General features: G+C 46.6%; 1 protein-coding gene across 1 annotated transcript in view; it reads left to right on the forward strand.

The window, feature by feature from the left end:
- Positions 1-1,147: 1,147 nt before the first annotated feature.
- Positions 1,148-12,256, forward strand: part of PYGB (glycogen phosphorylase B) — a 57,567-nt gene continuing 46,458 nt past the window's right edge. Inside the window, exon 1 of the mRNA XM_059406411.1 lies at positions 1,148-1,523. Within this exon, the coding sequence (XP_059262394.1) occupies positions 1,281-1,523 (243 nt within the window). The 5' untranslated portion in view covers positions 1,148-1,280. The remainder of the gene's footprint in view (positions 1,524-12,256) is intronic.

Genomic DNA, 12,256 nt, shown 5'->3' on the forward strand with positions numbered 1-12,256 from the left:
GAGGGCCAGTGATTTATGGAATCCAGTTTCTCAGTGAGTAAGCAGCGGTTGTTCCTCAGAGGGATTGTTGTGACACTTCGGGGCGGCAGTGCCCCTGGGGAATGCTGTCTCCTGTTACCCAGCCTTGTGTGTCAGCCCAGGCTGAGGGTCGCAGCCAGGCTGGCATCTATCAGTATGAGCAGTTTTACATTAACTGTCGTTTTCAGAGCCACTCCGCCTCCAGTTCGGGAGACTGAGCCCACCAGGCGTTGGTGGGTGCGTTTTTAACATGCACCGGTTTCCCTTCCCATTTCCCAGGCCTCGGCATCACCCCAGCACCCAGGGCGCTCCCAGCTGGGGCAGCGCGGAACCCTGGCCGGGCGAGGGCCCCCAAATCCCAAAGCCGCGAAAAACAGAGTATTCCATCCCCACGTGGCACTGGGGGCATGCAGGGCGGGATCGAAGCTCTTTCCCAGGCCTCCGGCTCCTCCAGTCTTCCCGCCTCTGGCCGGGCTTGGACATCTTGGGTCAGACCCCACTCTTTTTTTTTTTTTTTTTTAAGATTTTATTTATTTATTTGACAGAGAGAGATCACAAATAGGCAGAGAGGCAGGCAGAGAGAGAAGAGGAAGCAGTCTCCCTGCTGAGCAAGGAGCCTGATGTGGGACTCAATCCCAGGACCCTGGGATCACGACCTGAACTGAAGGCAGGAGTTTAACCCACTGAGCCACCTAGGCATCCCTTGACCATTTTTTTAAAAAGATTTTATCTATTTATTTGACAGAGAGAGATTACAAGTAGGCAGAGAGGCAGGCAGAGAGAGAGGAGGAAGCAGGCTCCCTGCTGAGCAGAGAGCCCGATGCGGGACTCGATCCCAGGATCCTGAGATCATGACCCGAGCCGAAGGCAGTGGCTTAACCCACTGAGCCACCCAGGCGCCCCCAGACCCCACTCTTAGTTGACGTGGGTAAATCACTTCATCTTCCCCACCTGTGAAACAGCACGCCCCTGCCGCCGTCAGACAACTAAAGCCTGGACCCGGGACCCTACTATGCCTCTCTGGAGGCCCCGCCCCTTGAGCCGCCCCCCGTCTCCTGAGGCCCTGACTCAGGAGACTAGCGTCCCGCCCCTATGTAGCCCCGCCCCTCCTCGCCTCTCGGCCCCGCCCCGGCACACCGCGCAGGCGCGGCCCATGCCAGCCGCTTAGCCGCAGTGCCCCGCTCCAGAGCCGCCGCAGCATCCTCGGTGTCCGCGTGTTCTCCCCGCTCTGCATCTCGTCCTTCTCCTCCTTGGCCGGCGCGATGGCGAAGCCGCTGACGGACAACGAGAAGCGGAAGCAGATCAGTGTGCGAGGCATAGCGGGGCTGGGCGACGTGGCCGAGGTGCGGAAGAGCTTCAATCGGCACCTGCACTTCACGCTGGTCAAGGACCGCAACGTGGCCACGCCGCGCGACTACTACTTCGCGCTGGCGCACACGGTGCGGGACCACCTGGTGGGCCGCTGGATCCGCACGCAGCAGCACTACTACGAGCGCGACCCCAAGGTGAGGCCAGGGTCGCCTGTCTGGGGTCACTCCGTCCGTCTTGCCGCGGCCGCTGCCCCATCCCGGAAAAGGGCAGCCCTTCTGCCGGCTCTCGCAAGCCGGGGGCCCCTGTGACGAGAGAGCAGAGTGAAGCGTCTCTCCCTGAAAGACGCACGTAGTGCCCGTGCTTGCGGGTTGTCTTTAAGTTGGGCACGGCCACCCCCTCTCCGTCTCCGCAGGCCGTCGGTGGTCCACGCACCGGGCTCTCTGCTGGGAGAATAGCCTCGGCGGCGGCACGTTTCTCCCATCGCTTTTCCCCGGTCAGCCAGCTTTGCACAGGCCTAGTCCGGGACTTCCCGCACTGCCACCCCGGGCGCAGAGCGGATTTGGGGGGTCAGGAGGTCGTCTAAGTAGGCAGATTAGGGTGTGGTCTACCCTGGGGTCCCCGGGGGACCTGGCCTCGGCATCCTCTGCTTGGGCCCGAGCCCACAGACCCTTAGCACGAAGAGCTTAGTCTTGCAGGGGTCCGCTGCTCCCCGCGACTGCTGAGCACCGGAGTCCTGGCGGAATTTTCCAGTCTGTTTCTAGCCCGGAGCTTCCGCGACGGCGGCCCAGTCCGTGCTTCCTCCTCCGCTGTCCCCGCCCCCCACCTTTTGTTTTTCTGCAGCAGAGTGTTAGAAAAGAGAGTACTGGAGCCAGGCCTGGGCAATTTTGTGTCGGAGGTGGGTGAGCTCAGTCTTCTGCGGGGAATTGTGGGGCTTTTTTTGGCTAGGCGGTGACCAGAAGAAAAATCGTTGAGGACGCCTGCTAGGGGGTAAGGAGCTCAGAGAAGGAGCCCTCCAAGAAAGCTTTGTCGTTAGGGGTTTCTGCACCTTCCTTGAAGAACGTTGTCTTTGGGTTAAAGTTCACGGAGATTAAGTAATTAATCGCGGAGATTAATTAATTGTTACTTCTTGTATTTTGCAGAAATTTATGCTTATGTAGAAAAAGATGAAATATGCCAAAGAAAAGTCACTGATGGGACTCCATTACTCTTAACCATATTAAAATAAAAGTGTATGGACTTTCAGATCCTTTTCTATTAAATATACATACACATTTTTAAAAGTATATTGCATGTACAGTTTTGTGGTTTTTCTGTTGACATTTGTAGCTTTTTCAATAGCTTTTCAAGTTAGTAAATATGCTTCTCGAATGCCATTGGTAGGTTGATGGGCCTATCATAGTCTTGGTCACCCATCTGCTGCCAGTTTGGGGTTTTTCTTTTTGCTCTTGACTGTAGAGAATATTGTTCTTTCTATGATTCTGAGGTAGAGCGGCTGATGAGGAAAGGACACACTTGCAGGCCTGAAGCCAGTTTGCAAATACCCGATTTGCAGTATACACATAGGCAGTGCTTAGCTTTGTTGATAGTATTTTAGAGTATTTTCATGAGGCATTAAGAAATGTTTAATAAGTGGTAAGACTGAGATTGACTGCTTTTCCAAACTTACTCTGGGGAACTCTTTTTTTTCTAAAATAGAGATGGTAAGAAGGACAGATTTGTTAGAATACCAAATGGGCTGCTTCACATTTAGCATGCAAGACGGCATAGAAAGAAGTGGCACCAAATGGGCAAAATGAAATACAGCAGGGGCTTAGGATGACTTTGCCAGGGACACTAGCCAAGAGGCAATGGCTGCCCCAGAACTCCTGAGGATGTCAGAGCTCTGGTTTGCAACATCATTTTTGCTGTCAGTGTAGCAGTTGACAGGGGTACAGCTTTGTTGCGCATTCAAGGACATTTCCCTGGACCTGGGCCAGGACACACCCCAAAACCTTGCGTTCCCGTTAAAGTGTTTATGTATAATTAGATCCTGAAAAGGACAGTGAGGCTCAGGGATTATGGAAATGACCTTTAATGATCAGAATTAATTCCTCTAACAAAACGGCTTTCCCAGTCCTCCTGCCTCTTGTGAGAGGTCTGAGTTTTGATTGCCGTGGTGGATACAGATGGAAAGTTTTGTCTTTTAAAGAAACCGCACAGCCTGTAAGTGGAAGGTTGTTTGCCTGTTTACTAACAGCTCTTTCCCATAATTATGCTCACAGCATAGCCGTGATAGTAGATTAAGTAAAGACAGCTCCACCATGGGCCCAGACTGCAGTCTTAAATATTTCTGATAGAATAACCATAATGAATATGATTAATCTTATGGTTTGGCTGGACACAGGAGTTAAAGGAATATGATCTAGAGCAGTGTTTCTGCATTCTTGGCTGCCCACCCCCTCCACTTAAAAGATTTCCTTTTAGTGATGGGACAAGCCACTGGGGTCTTTTTAACACACCCGGTTTTGGTATGTTTCCACTTGTTTTGTTAAGTTGACCTTGTATCCCGTGGGCAAACTTCCCTGACATCAGAGAGCTGTTATTTTCTCTCAAGCTAGAAGCTTGAGGATAGACAGATGTTTTGTGTTGCTGATTAACCTGACAGCTCACCAAGTGGAATATAGGGTTAAGCTGTCATTTTATGAGATTAAGAAGCCTCTCAGAGTATGTGCTATGATTTTTCGAAGAAGACATTCTGGCTCTGCTCTTAAGAGCTGTGATGGCTTATTTACCGTGTCACCTTTTCTGGGCCCCAGTGTCCAGAAATTTGATCCAATACTATTCTGGACGTTTCTGTGAAGGTGTTTTTTAGATGAGATTAATATTAAAATCAGTGGATGCTTGAGTTGTGCAGATTAACCTCTGTTGTGTAGGGTGGGCCTCATCTGATCACTTGAAGACCTTAATAGAATAAGGACTGATAGCACCACCCTTGACCCCCACCCCCCAGGCTCTCCCCTCCCTAGCAGGAAGAAATTCTGCCAGCAGATTGCATTTGGACTGCAAATACCATCCTCCCTCCCTCATCTGATTTTAGCCTCAGACCTCCACAACTGTGTGAGCCAATTCCTTAAAATAAATTTATATATGTATTTTTCCTGTTGATTCTGTGTCTCTGGAGAGCTCTAATACCCAGATGCAATGGATGGCTGCAAGGACCCTTTGTATTTTTATGAAATACCATCACTGACCTTGCTTCTGAATCCTAGCCCTTTTTATTTATTTTTATTTATTTATTCATTTTTTTTTAAAGATTTTATTTATTTATTTGACAGAGAGAGATCACAAGTAGACAGAGAGGCAGGCAGAGAGAGAGAGGGAAGCAGGCTCCCTGCTGAGCAGAGAGCCCGATGCGGGACTCGATCCCAGGACCCCGAGATCATGACCTGAGCTGAAGGCAGCGGCTTAACCCACTGAGCCACCCAGGCGCCCCCTAGCCCTTTTTAAATGACTTTTTAAATAATTCTATTTTATCAGACTTAAAAGTTGCAGAAATAATAAATTCTCTTTTTCATGCAAATTCACAAACATTAAACATTTTAACACATTTCTTGTGTCCCTTTCTTTCTTTCTTTCTTTCTTTTTTTTTAAAGATTTTATTTATTTATTTGTAAGAGAGAGAGGAGCGAGAGTGAGCGCAGGCAGACAGAGTGACAGGCAGAGGCAGAGGGAGAAGCAGGCTCCCCGCCAAGCAAGGAGCCCGATGCAGGACTCGATCCCAGGACACTGGGATCACGACCTGAGCCGAAGGCAGCTGCTCAACCAACTGAGTCACTCAGGCGTCCCCTTGTGTCCCTTTCTTTACATATTAATACATTTTTTTCTCTGAGCCATTTGAAAGTAAGTTGCAGACTTGCTGCTCCTTTACCCTTAAAAATGTAAGTGTGTACTTCCAAAAATCAGGGAGACTCTGTTAGACAAACCCCATGAAAGAGTAAACCCGGGACATTCATAGAGACATGGTGCTGCCTCTTACAGATCTCCTATAAATACAAATAAGACAATTGGGAGAACTTTATGTCTTTTCAGATTGTACCTAATTTTTCATCAAACAAATCCATGCTTTAAGCTATTTAGAAATCTGTACATTCTGAGATATGAAGCAGATCAGCAACAGATAATTACTGGCTTTTTTTCCCTACCTTCTATAGGATGGGGTTCTTAGGACACAGTAAAGGGAAGAGAAATAAACACAAATTTAGCAAGGTAGTCAGACTATAGAAAAGTTTGGTCAGCTCTATCTTGGATGGGATCTTCTGGTGTAGGAATTACATGTGATTTCAGCTCTAGTTGAGCATCTTCTCAGCCTGGAAATAGCACTTAAGATGAAAGGTGGAGGTAGCTTGGTTAAAATGCTGACTAGAAAAAAGTTTTTTTAAATAAAAAAAAGTGCTGACTAGGACCACATGGGTTATAAACCTACTTCGACATAGTCCAGATCATTTCACATAAATTGATTAGGCTCTGGCTTCTCTGGCTGGGGGAGGGAGACTTGCATGATTGGCACTGGAATGGGAGTGAGTAGATATTTTGTAGAGCTTAACAGCATGGAAGGCAGAAGGGAGGGGATTTTAAAAATGTCACGGAGCACACAGGAAATCTGTTCCCTGCAGAACTGAGTGATCTTTGTGATCCCTGTAAGTTCTCAAATTCTATTATTATATTTTACATTTTCCAAATTGAGCAAATAGCCCCATGTTCTAGTTCTTGGTACCAGTACCTAAAGTGGAAAAAGAAATTCTTGATCCACACCGGAACAAAAATCTTCCAGTTACAGGAAGCCAAGTTTCCCTGGCACTTAATCCTAAAAGAAAGTGCTTGAGTGTGACTTCATAGATTGCCAACTGAGATAATGTTGGCACCCAGGTGGCTCAGTCGGTCAAGCATCTGCCTTCAGCTCAGGTCATGATCCCAAGTCCTGGGACTGAATCCCACATTGGGTGCCCTGCTCAGTGGGGAGTCTGCTTCTTCCTCTGCCCCTCCATGTGCACATGTTTTCTCTCTCAAATAAATAAAATCTTTAAGAAAGAGAGAGATGAGCTAATGTTCAACATCCTTATGGCAGACAGAGCAGTGGTTTCATAAAGGTGTTGTCAGTGTGACTCTCCAAAAAGCCCCTCAGATGCAGCAGAATGTGTGCCGTGACACAGCCAGTGAAGATTAGGATGAGCCTCAGTTGTCGGCAGCAGGGAGAGGCTGGGGCAGTGTGGCCCTGGAGCCACTGGAGAGGCTGGGGAGCCCACCAGAGTTGGCCTCTTGTTGGGCTGGTGGTCTCTGTCCTGGCCAGCTCCCTGACAGAGCTAGCTGCCTGCTGTGAGGGCCACTCTGCCTGATTAGCCACCACAAGAAGGCATTTGGCGTGTGAAGACAGAATCTGGTCGAGAAGGGGAGTGCTGCTGCCTTTTCCAAGGCACAGGATGACATGTCTCTGGCCAGAATCTGCTTCTTTTTGTTGAAAACAATTGCCCAGTCTGTGTTCCGTTGCCCTGAATGTTGGAGAAGTTCTCTGTTCCTTTTCCTGCAGAGCATTCAGAGCCTTCTGCTAAACAAAGACTTTCTTTTCCCTTGGGGAGGGAAAATAAATTGGTGGTCTGTAGAAGTCCAGTTCTGTTAATGAATCTCCATCGTGTAAAGAGAAAATGAGGCTCTGCCTCTTGTCATTCAGCTCCAGCTCCACAATTCAAATTCCTTAACTCCTAAACTGTCTTCAGGAGATTACTGTGTGGTGTAGGGTTTGTGTTGCTCCTCTTTTCATCTCTTTATGTTAGGGAGTTTCATTTGTTTTTCTGCAGTGCTGCCTGTTAGTTTAGGCTTCGCCTGTAATAGGTGAACACAATTTGAAAAAAAAAAAAAAGCTGCCTCTAAGCCACTTTTTAAAAAATATATATTTTTTAAGATTTTATTTATTTGGCAGAGATCACAAGTAGGCAGAGAGGCAGGCAGGGGGTGGGGGCGGGGACAGACTGAGCCGAGAGCCTGATGTGGGGCTCAGTCTCAGGACCCTGAGACCACGACCTGAGCCAAAGGCAGAGGCTTAACCCACTGAGCCACCCAGGCACCCGTCTAAGGTTCTTAATATGTGTTACAGTCGTATTGCAAGAAGGGACCATACAGGAAAGTTCAACAGCCCAGCTCAGCATCTTAGGCGGCAGGCCCCCCCGCTGCTATAGAGGGGCTAAAGGGGTCCCTGTCTCTCTCAGGCCAAAGCAGGGGAGTGTCTGGTTTTTCAGCTGGCTCTCCTTGAGCTGGGTGGCCCTGTCCACAGTTGCACAGACAGTGGCTGGGGAAGCTGGGAGGGTGGGAGGGGTGGAAAGAGGCTGGGCCAGACCTGGGATGAATCTGGACTTGCAGCAGCAGCAGCAGCAGCAGAGTGGTCATACTGAGGAGCTGGGCCTTCTTCACAGGTGAGCCGACTATGCTTTTTCTTATGCCAAGCCTGTGCCCTCAAGTGGTTTTGTCCAAAATTGCCACCCTGCTAATTAGGTTCTGTTACTCTCCCTGAAAGTTTGGCCTGGCAAAGGGACCAATATAGCCTGAGTTCAAAGCTTGGTTGTACCCCAAGGTACACACGGTGTTTCTCAGGGAGGTGTATGGATCCAGGCCACACAGCTGGCCAGGCTACATGCCGAGATTGGGCCTGAGTGTGCGTGATTCCAAAGTGTGCTCATCTCCTTGGGCCGCACCGCTGGCAAGCCTTCTTCAGTTTGCCTTACTCTGAACCATCTTAAGGAAATGGGGAAAACAATTTCAATACATTTGAGGAAACTATAAAAGTTCCTAGAACAAATTACACAGCAACAACAGAAAACTTGCCACAGGCCAGAGTGTAGAGCTCCAACTGGGCAGATGAGCTATGCCTGACTTAGAGCCCACTGTCTCCAGTCTTCTCTGAGTGACTGGGGGAGCCCTAGGGTCACTGCTTCTGCTCCCCTCTAATTCACAGGGGAGGCTCCCTGGAACTGTCTGTAGAATTAAATAAACCACTGAGCCCTTGACATTGTGCTCGACTTGGGAGAAAAAAGAAAGACTGGAAGATTTTAAAACTAGATCCAACATTTCATCCCTTACAAAAAGATAGTCAAGCTGTTTTCCTAATGCTAGTTAAAAGTTAGAGACTTTAGGGGCACCTGGGTGGCTCAGTGGGTTAAAGCCTCTGCCTTTGGCTCAGGTCATGATCTCGGGATCCTGGGATCCAGCCCCTTATCTGGCTTTCTGCTTAGCAGGGAGCCTGCTTCCCTTCCTCTCTTTATGCCTGCCTCTCTGCCTGCTTGTGATCTCTGTCTGTCAAATAAATAAATAAAATCTTAAAAAAAAAAAAAAAAGAGACTTTAGCAGAGATGGAACTACAACTCAAAAGTACATATTTCTATGGGGCACCTAGGTGGCTCAGCCAGTTAAGCGTCTGGCACTTGATTTTGGCTCAGGTCATGATCTCAGGGTCATGAGATCCAGCCCCCTATGGGACTCTGCCCTGGGTGTGGAGTCTGCTTGAGATTCTCTCTCTCCCTCACCCTCTGCCCCTGCCCTCATTGTGCATTGTGTGAGCACATGCTCTATCTATAAATAAACAAAATAAAAACACACATTCTAGTTAAAGGCAACATAAAAACGTCTTGATTAATATTCCTGAGCTACCAACTTGTTATAAAGCCTCTTGGGGAGAATCTCAAAAGTAGTTATGTGGGGGAGAAGCAAGCCTTCATGTGTACATAGGAAAAGGGCACAACTGTTCTTGAAACCTTCACTCACACTCTTCTCAGACAGATGGATTTTGTTGGGCTCCATGTGTTCTTATGGTGGCTGAGCCCCGTTTGGAGGGAGGGGCTGCACAACACTATGGAAACCCTGTATGACAATAACTCAGTTCAAGTGCAGAGTAAATAGCATCTGGGAAGAAGCAATGGACCATGAGCCGTGGTGACAGCAGCTGTCCTCAGCATGGCTGTGGATTCACTCACTGTGCTGCCAAGTGTGCGAGAAAAGGCTATCAGAGACGGAACTCGGCATGATTTTTTTTAACGTATGGGTTCTCTGAATTTGTGGATTTAGGTGGGTATGGAAAGTTTTCTTCAATTATATCAAAAAAAGTTTTTAATATTTTATTCAGGTGCTGTCTTTAGGAACACTAATCACACAGATATTAGGTATTCTTTGTATTCTGTATGGATATTTTCCTCTCCAATCTTTTTCGTGCTGTCCCCCATTTTGTTCACTTTTCCAGCCAGGTTTTTGTTTCCAGCTTTGCCCCTGTTTTGCATTTAGCAGTATCTCCATTTCTGTGGTGGTTTTATCTCTTATTTATTTTTCTTTCTGTGTGTGATGGTGTCTTTTTGTTACCTTATCAGTGTTTCTTGATATCTGGGATTAGTCTGTATTAACAAATTGTATTTGTCCCTTGATAAATGCTGGGTGTTTTTTGCCCTTCTTATTTCCTGTTCTGTTTTCTGTTTTATTTAAATTTTTTTTTAGTTGTATTATTATTTTTTTCCCATGCAGCCCAAAGGGGCAAGTTTTCCTGTTTTAAATTTCAGGATGTAGATCCTGAGTTCCATCTCCCTGAGTGGAGGGAATTCTTCCTGAACTAGCTTTTTGCAACTAGATAATGGGGCAGGGGACTGGAGGATGTGTGCAGCCTTGGAGCAAACAGCCCTCAAACAGCCCTTTCTTGGTCCCCAGATTTATGAGTGTGTACATGTGTTTGTGTGTATCCATATGTGTGAGTAGACATATGCAAGTGAGTGAATTGCATACAGGTTTGAGTGTGCGCATCTGTAAGTGCATGCACGTGTGACCATTTGTGACTATGTACATAAATGCATGCATCTCTGGGTGTGTGTGAGTGCACAGGTTTGGGAGCGTAAAGTGCTTTATCCATTCCTCCACTTCAGAAAAGCAGAAGCCAGCTGCGGACAATCACCCTTGTCCTCCCCTTGCAGCTCGGTGGTAAAGAGGTATGAGGGCCAGTTTTCTAATTTAGTTCTCCCTGTTCTGACTTCCCATCAGTGTGTGTTTTAGGGGAAAATGGGCATTTCTGCCATTTTTATTCTAGCATCTTTACATTGGAAGTATTCTACTTAATGTACATTTATTTTACTATAATCTGTCAAAATTTTATACATTGTTTGTACTACTTTATGTATATATATATTTTAAAGATTTATTTATTAGAGCATGTGTGTGTTCATGGGGGGGGGCACAAGGGAGAGACTCCTCAAGGACACTCTCCATTGAATGCAGAGCCCAACACAGGGCTTGATCCTAGGACCCAGAGATCATGACCTGAGCTGAAATCAAGAGTTGGACACTTAGGGACACCTGGGTGGCTCAGTTGGTTGAGCAGCTGCCTACGGCTCAGGTCGTGATCCCAGCGTCCTGGGATCGAGTCCCACATCGGGCTCCTTGCTCAGCAGGGAACCTGCTTCTCCCTCTGCCTCTGCCTGCCATTCTGTCTGCCTGTGCTCACTCTCTCCCTCTCTCTCTCTGATAAATAAATAAAATGTTTAAAAAAAAAAAAAGAGTTGGACATTTAACTGACTGAGCTACCCAGGTGCCCTTAATATTTTATACTTTTTGGTAAAAGCTTCGAGATAAAATTCAGATACCATGCAGTTCACCAATTTAAAGTAACAATTCAGTTTCAATATAGTCACAGAGTTTCAGTATAGTCACAGAGTTGGGCCATGACCAACAGTCAGTTTTTTTTTTTTTTTTTAATTTTTTTTTAAAGATTTTATTTATTTATTTGACAGAGAAATCACAAGTAGATGGAGAGGCAGACAGAGAGAGAGAGAGGGAAGCAGGCTCCCCGCTGAGCAGAGAGCCCGATGCGGGACTCGATCCCAGGACCCTGAGATCATGACCCGAGCCGAAGGCAGCGGCTTAACCCACTGAGCCACCCAGGCGCCCCCAACAGTCAGTTTTTAAAACATTTTCATTACCCCAGAAAGAAACTCGACAGCTTTTAGCTATCACCCACCCCAAACTCCCTACCTCCAACCAGTTAGGCAACTCCTAATCTACTTTCTCTTTCTATAGGTTTATCTATATTTTATAAAGGGAATCATATAATATGTGGTCCTTTGTGACTGGCTTTTTTCATCTAGTGTAGTATTTTCTAGGTTCTGTCTTGTTGTAGCGTCTCTCTCTCTCTCTTTTTTAAGGATTTTATTTGACAGAGCAAGAGCTAGCACAGGCAAGGGAAGTGGCAAGCAGAGGGAGAGGGAGAAGCAGGCTTCCCATGGAGCAGGGAGCCCTACTCAGGGCTCCATCCCTGGACCCTGGACTCATGACCTGAGCTGAAGGCAGACACTTAACCAACTGAGCCATCAAAGTACACTGTACTCGATTTCTTTTTATGGCTGAATAATATTCCATGATACAAATATACCACATTTTATTTACCCATTCACCAATTGATGGACATTTGAGTGCCTTCCATCCTCTATTACATACAAGTTTTTGAGTGGACATAGATTTTCATTTCTTTTAGGTACCTGCTTCAGCATAGAGCAGTTGGACACATGGTATCTACTTTTAACTTTTTGAAGACCTTCCAGACTGTTTGCAAAGCAACTGTACCATTTTAGAACTCACCTTCCATACCCCATATATGAAGACTCTGATTTTTTCAAACTCTAGCTGACATTTGTTATCATCTGATAACTTTTTGATTACAGCCGTCCTATAGAGGATGTGAATTGATGTCTCATTGTGGTTTTCATTTGCATTTCCCTGATGATTGTGATGTTGGGCATCTTTTCATGTGCTCATTGGCACTCGGTATTTTCTTTACAGAAACATCTGTTCAGATCCTTTGCTCAAAAAACCATTGGGTTGTCTTTTTATTTTTTTTATTTTTTTTATTTTTTATTTTTATTTTTTTTTATAA

This window comes from Mustela nigripes, chromosome 7 (genome assembly GCF_022355385.1).
Source record: "Mustela nigripes isolate SB6536 chromosome 7, MUSNIG.SB6536, whole genome shotgun sequence".
Classification (NCBI taxonomy): domain Eukaryota; kingdom Metazoa; phylum Chordata; class Mammalia; order Carnivora; family Mustelidae; genus Mustela; species Mustela nigripes.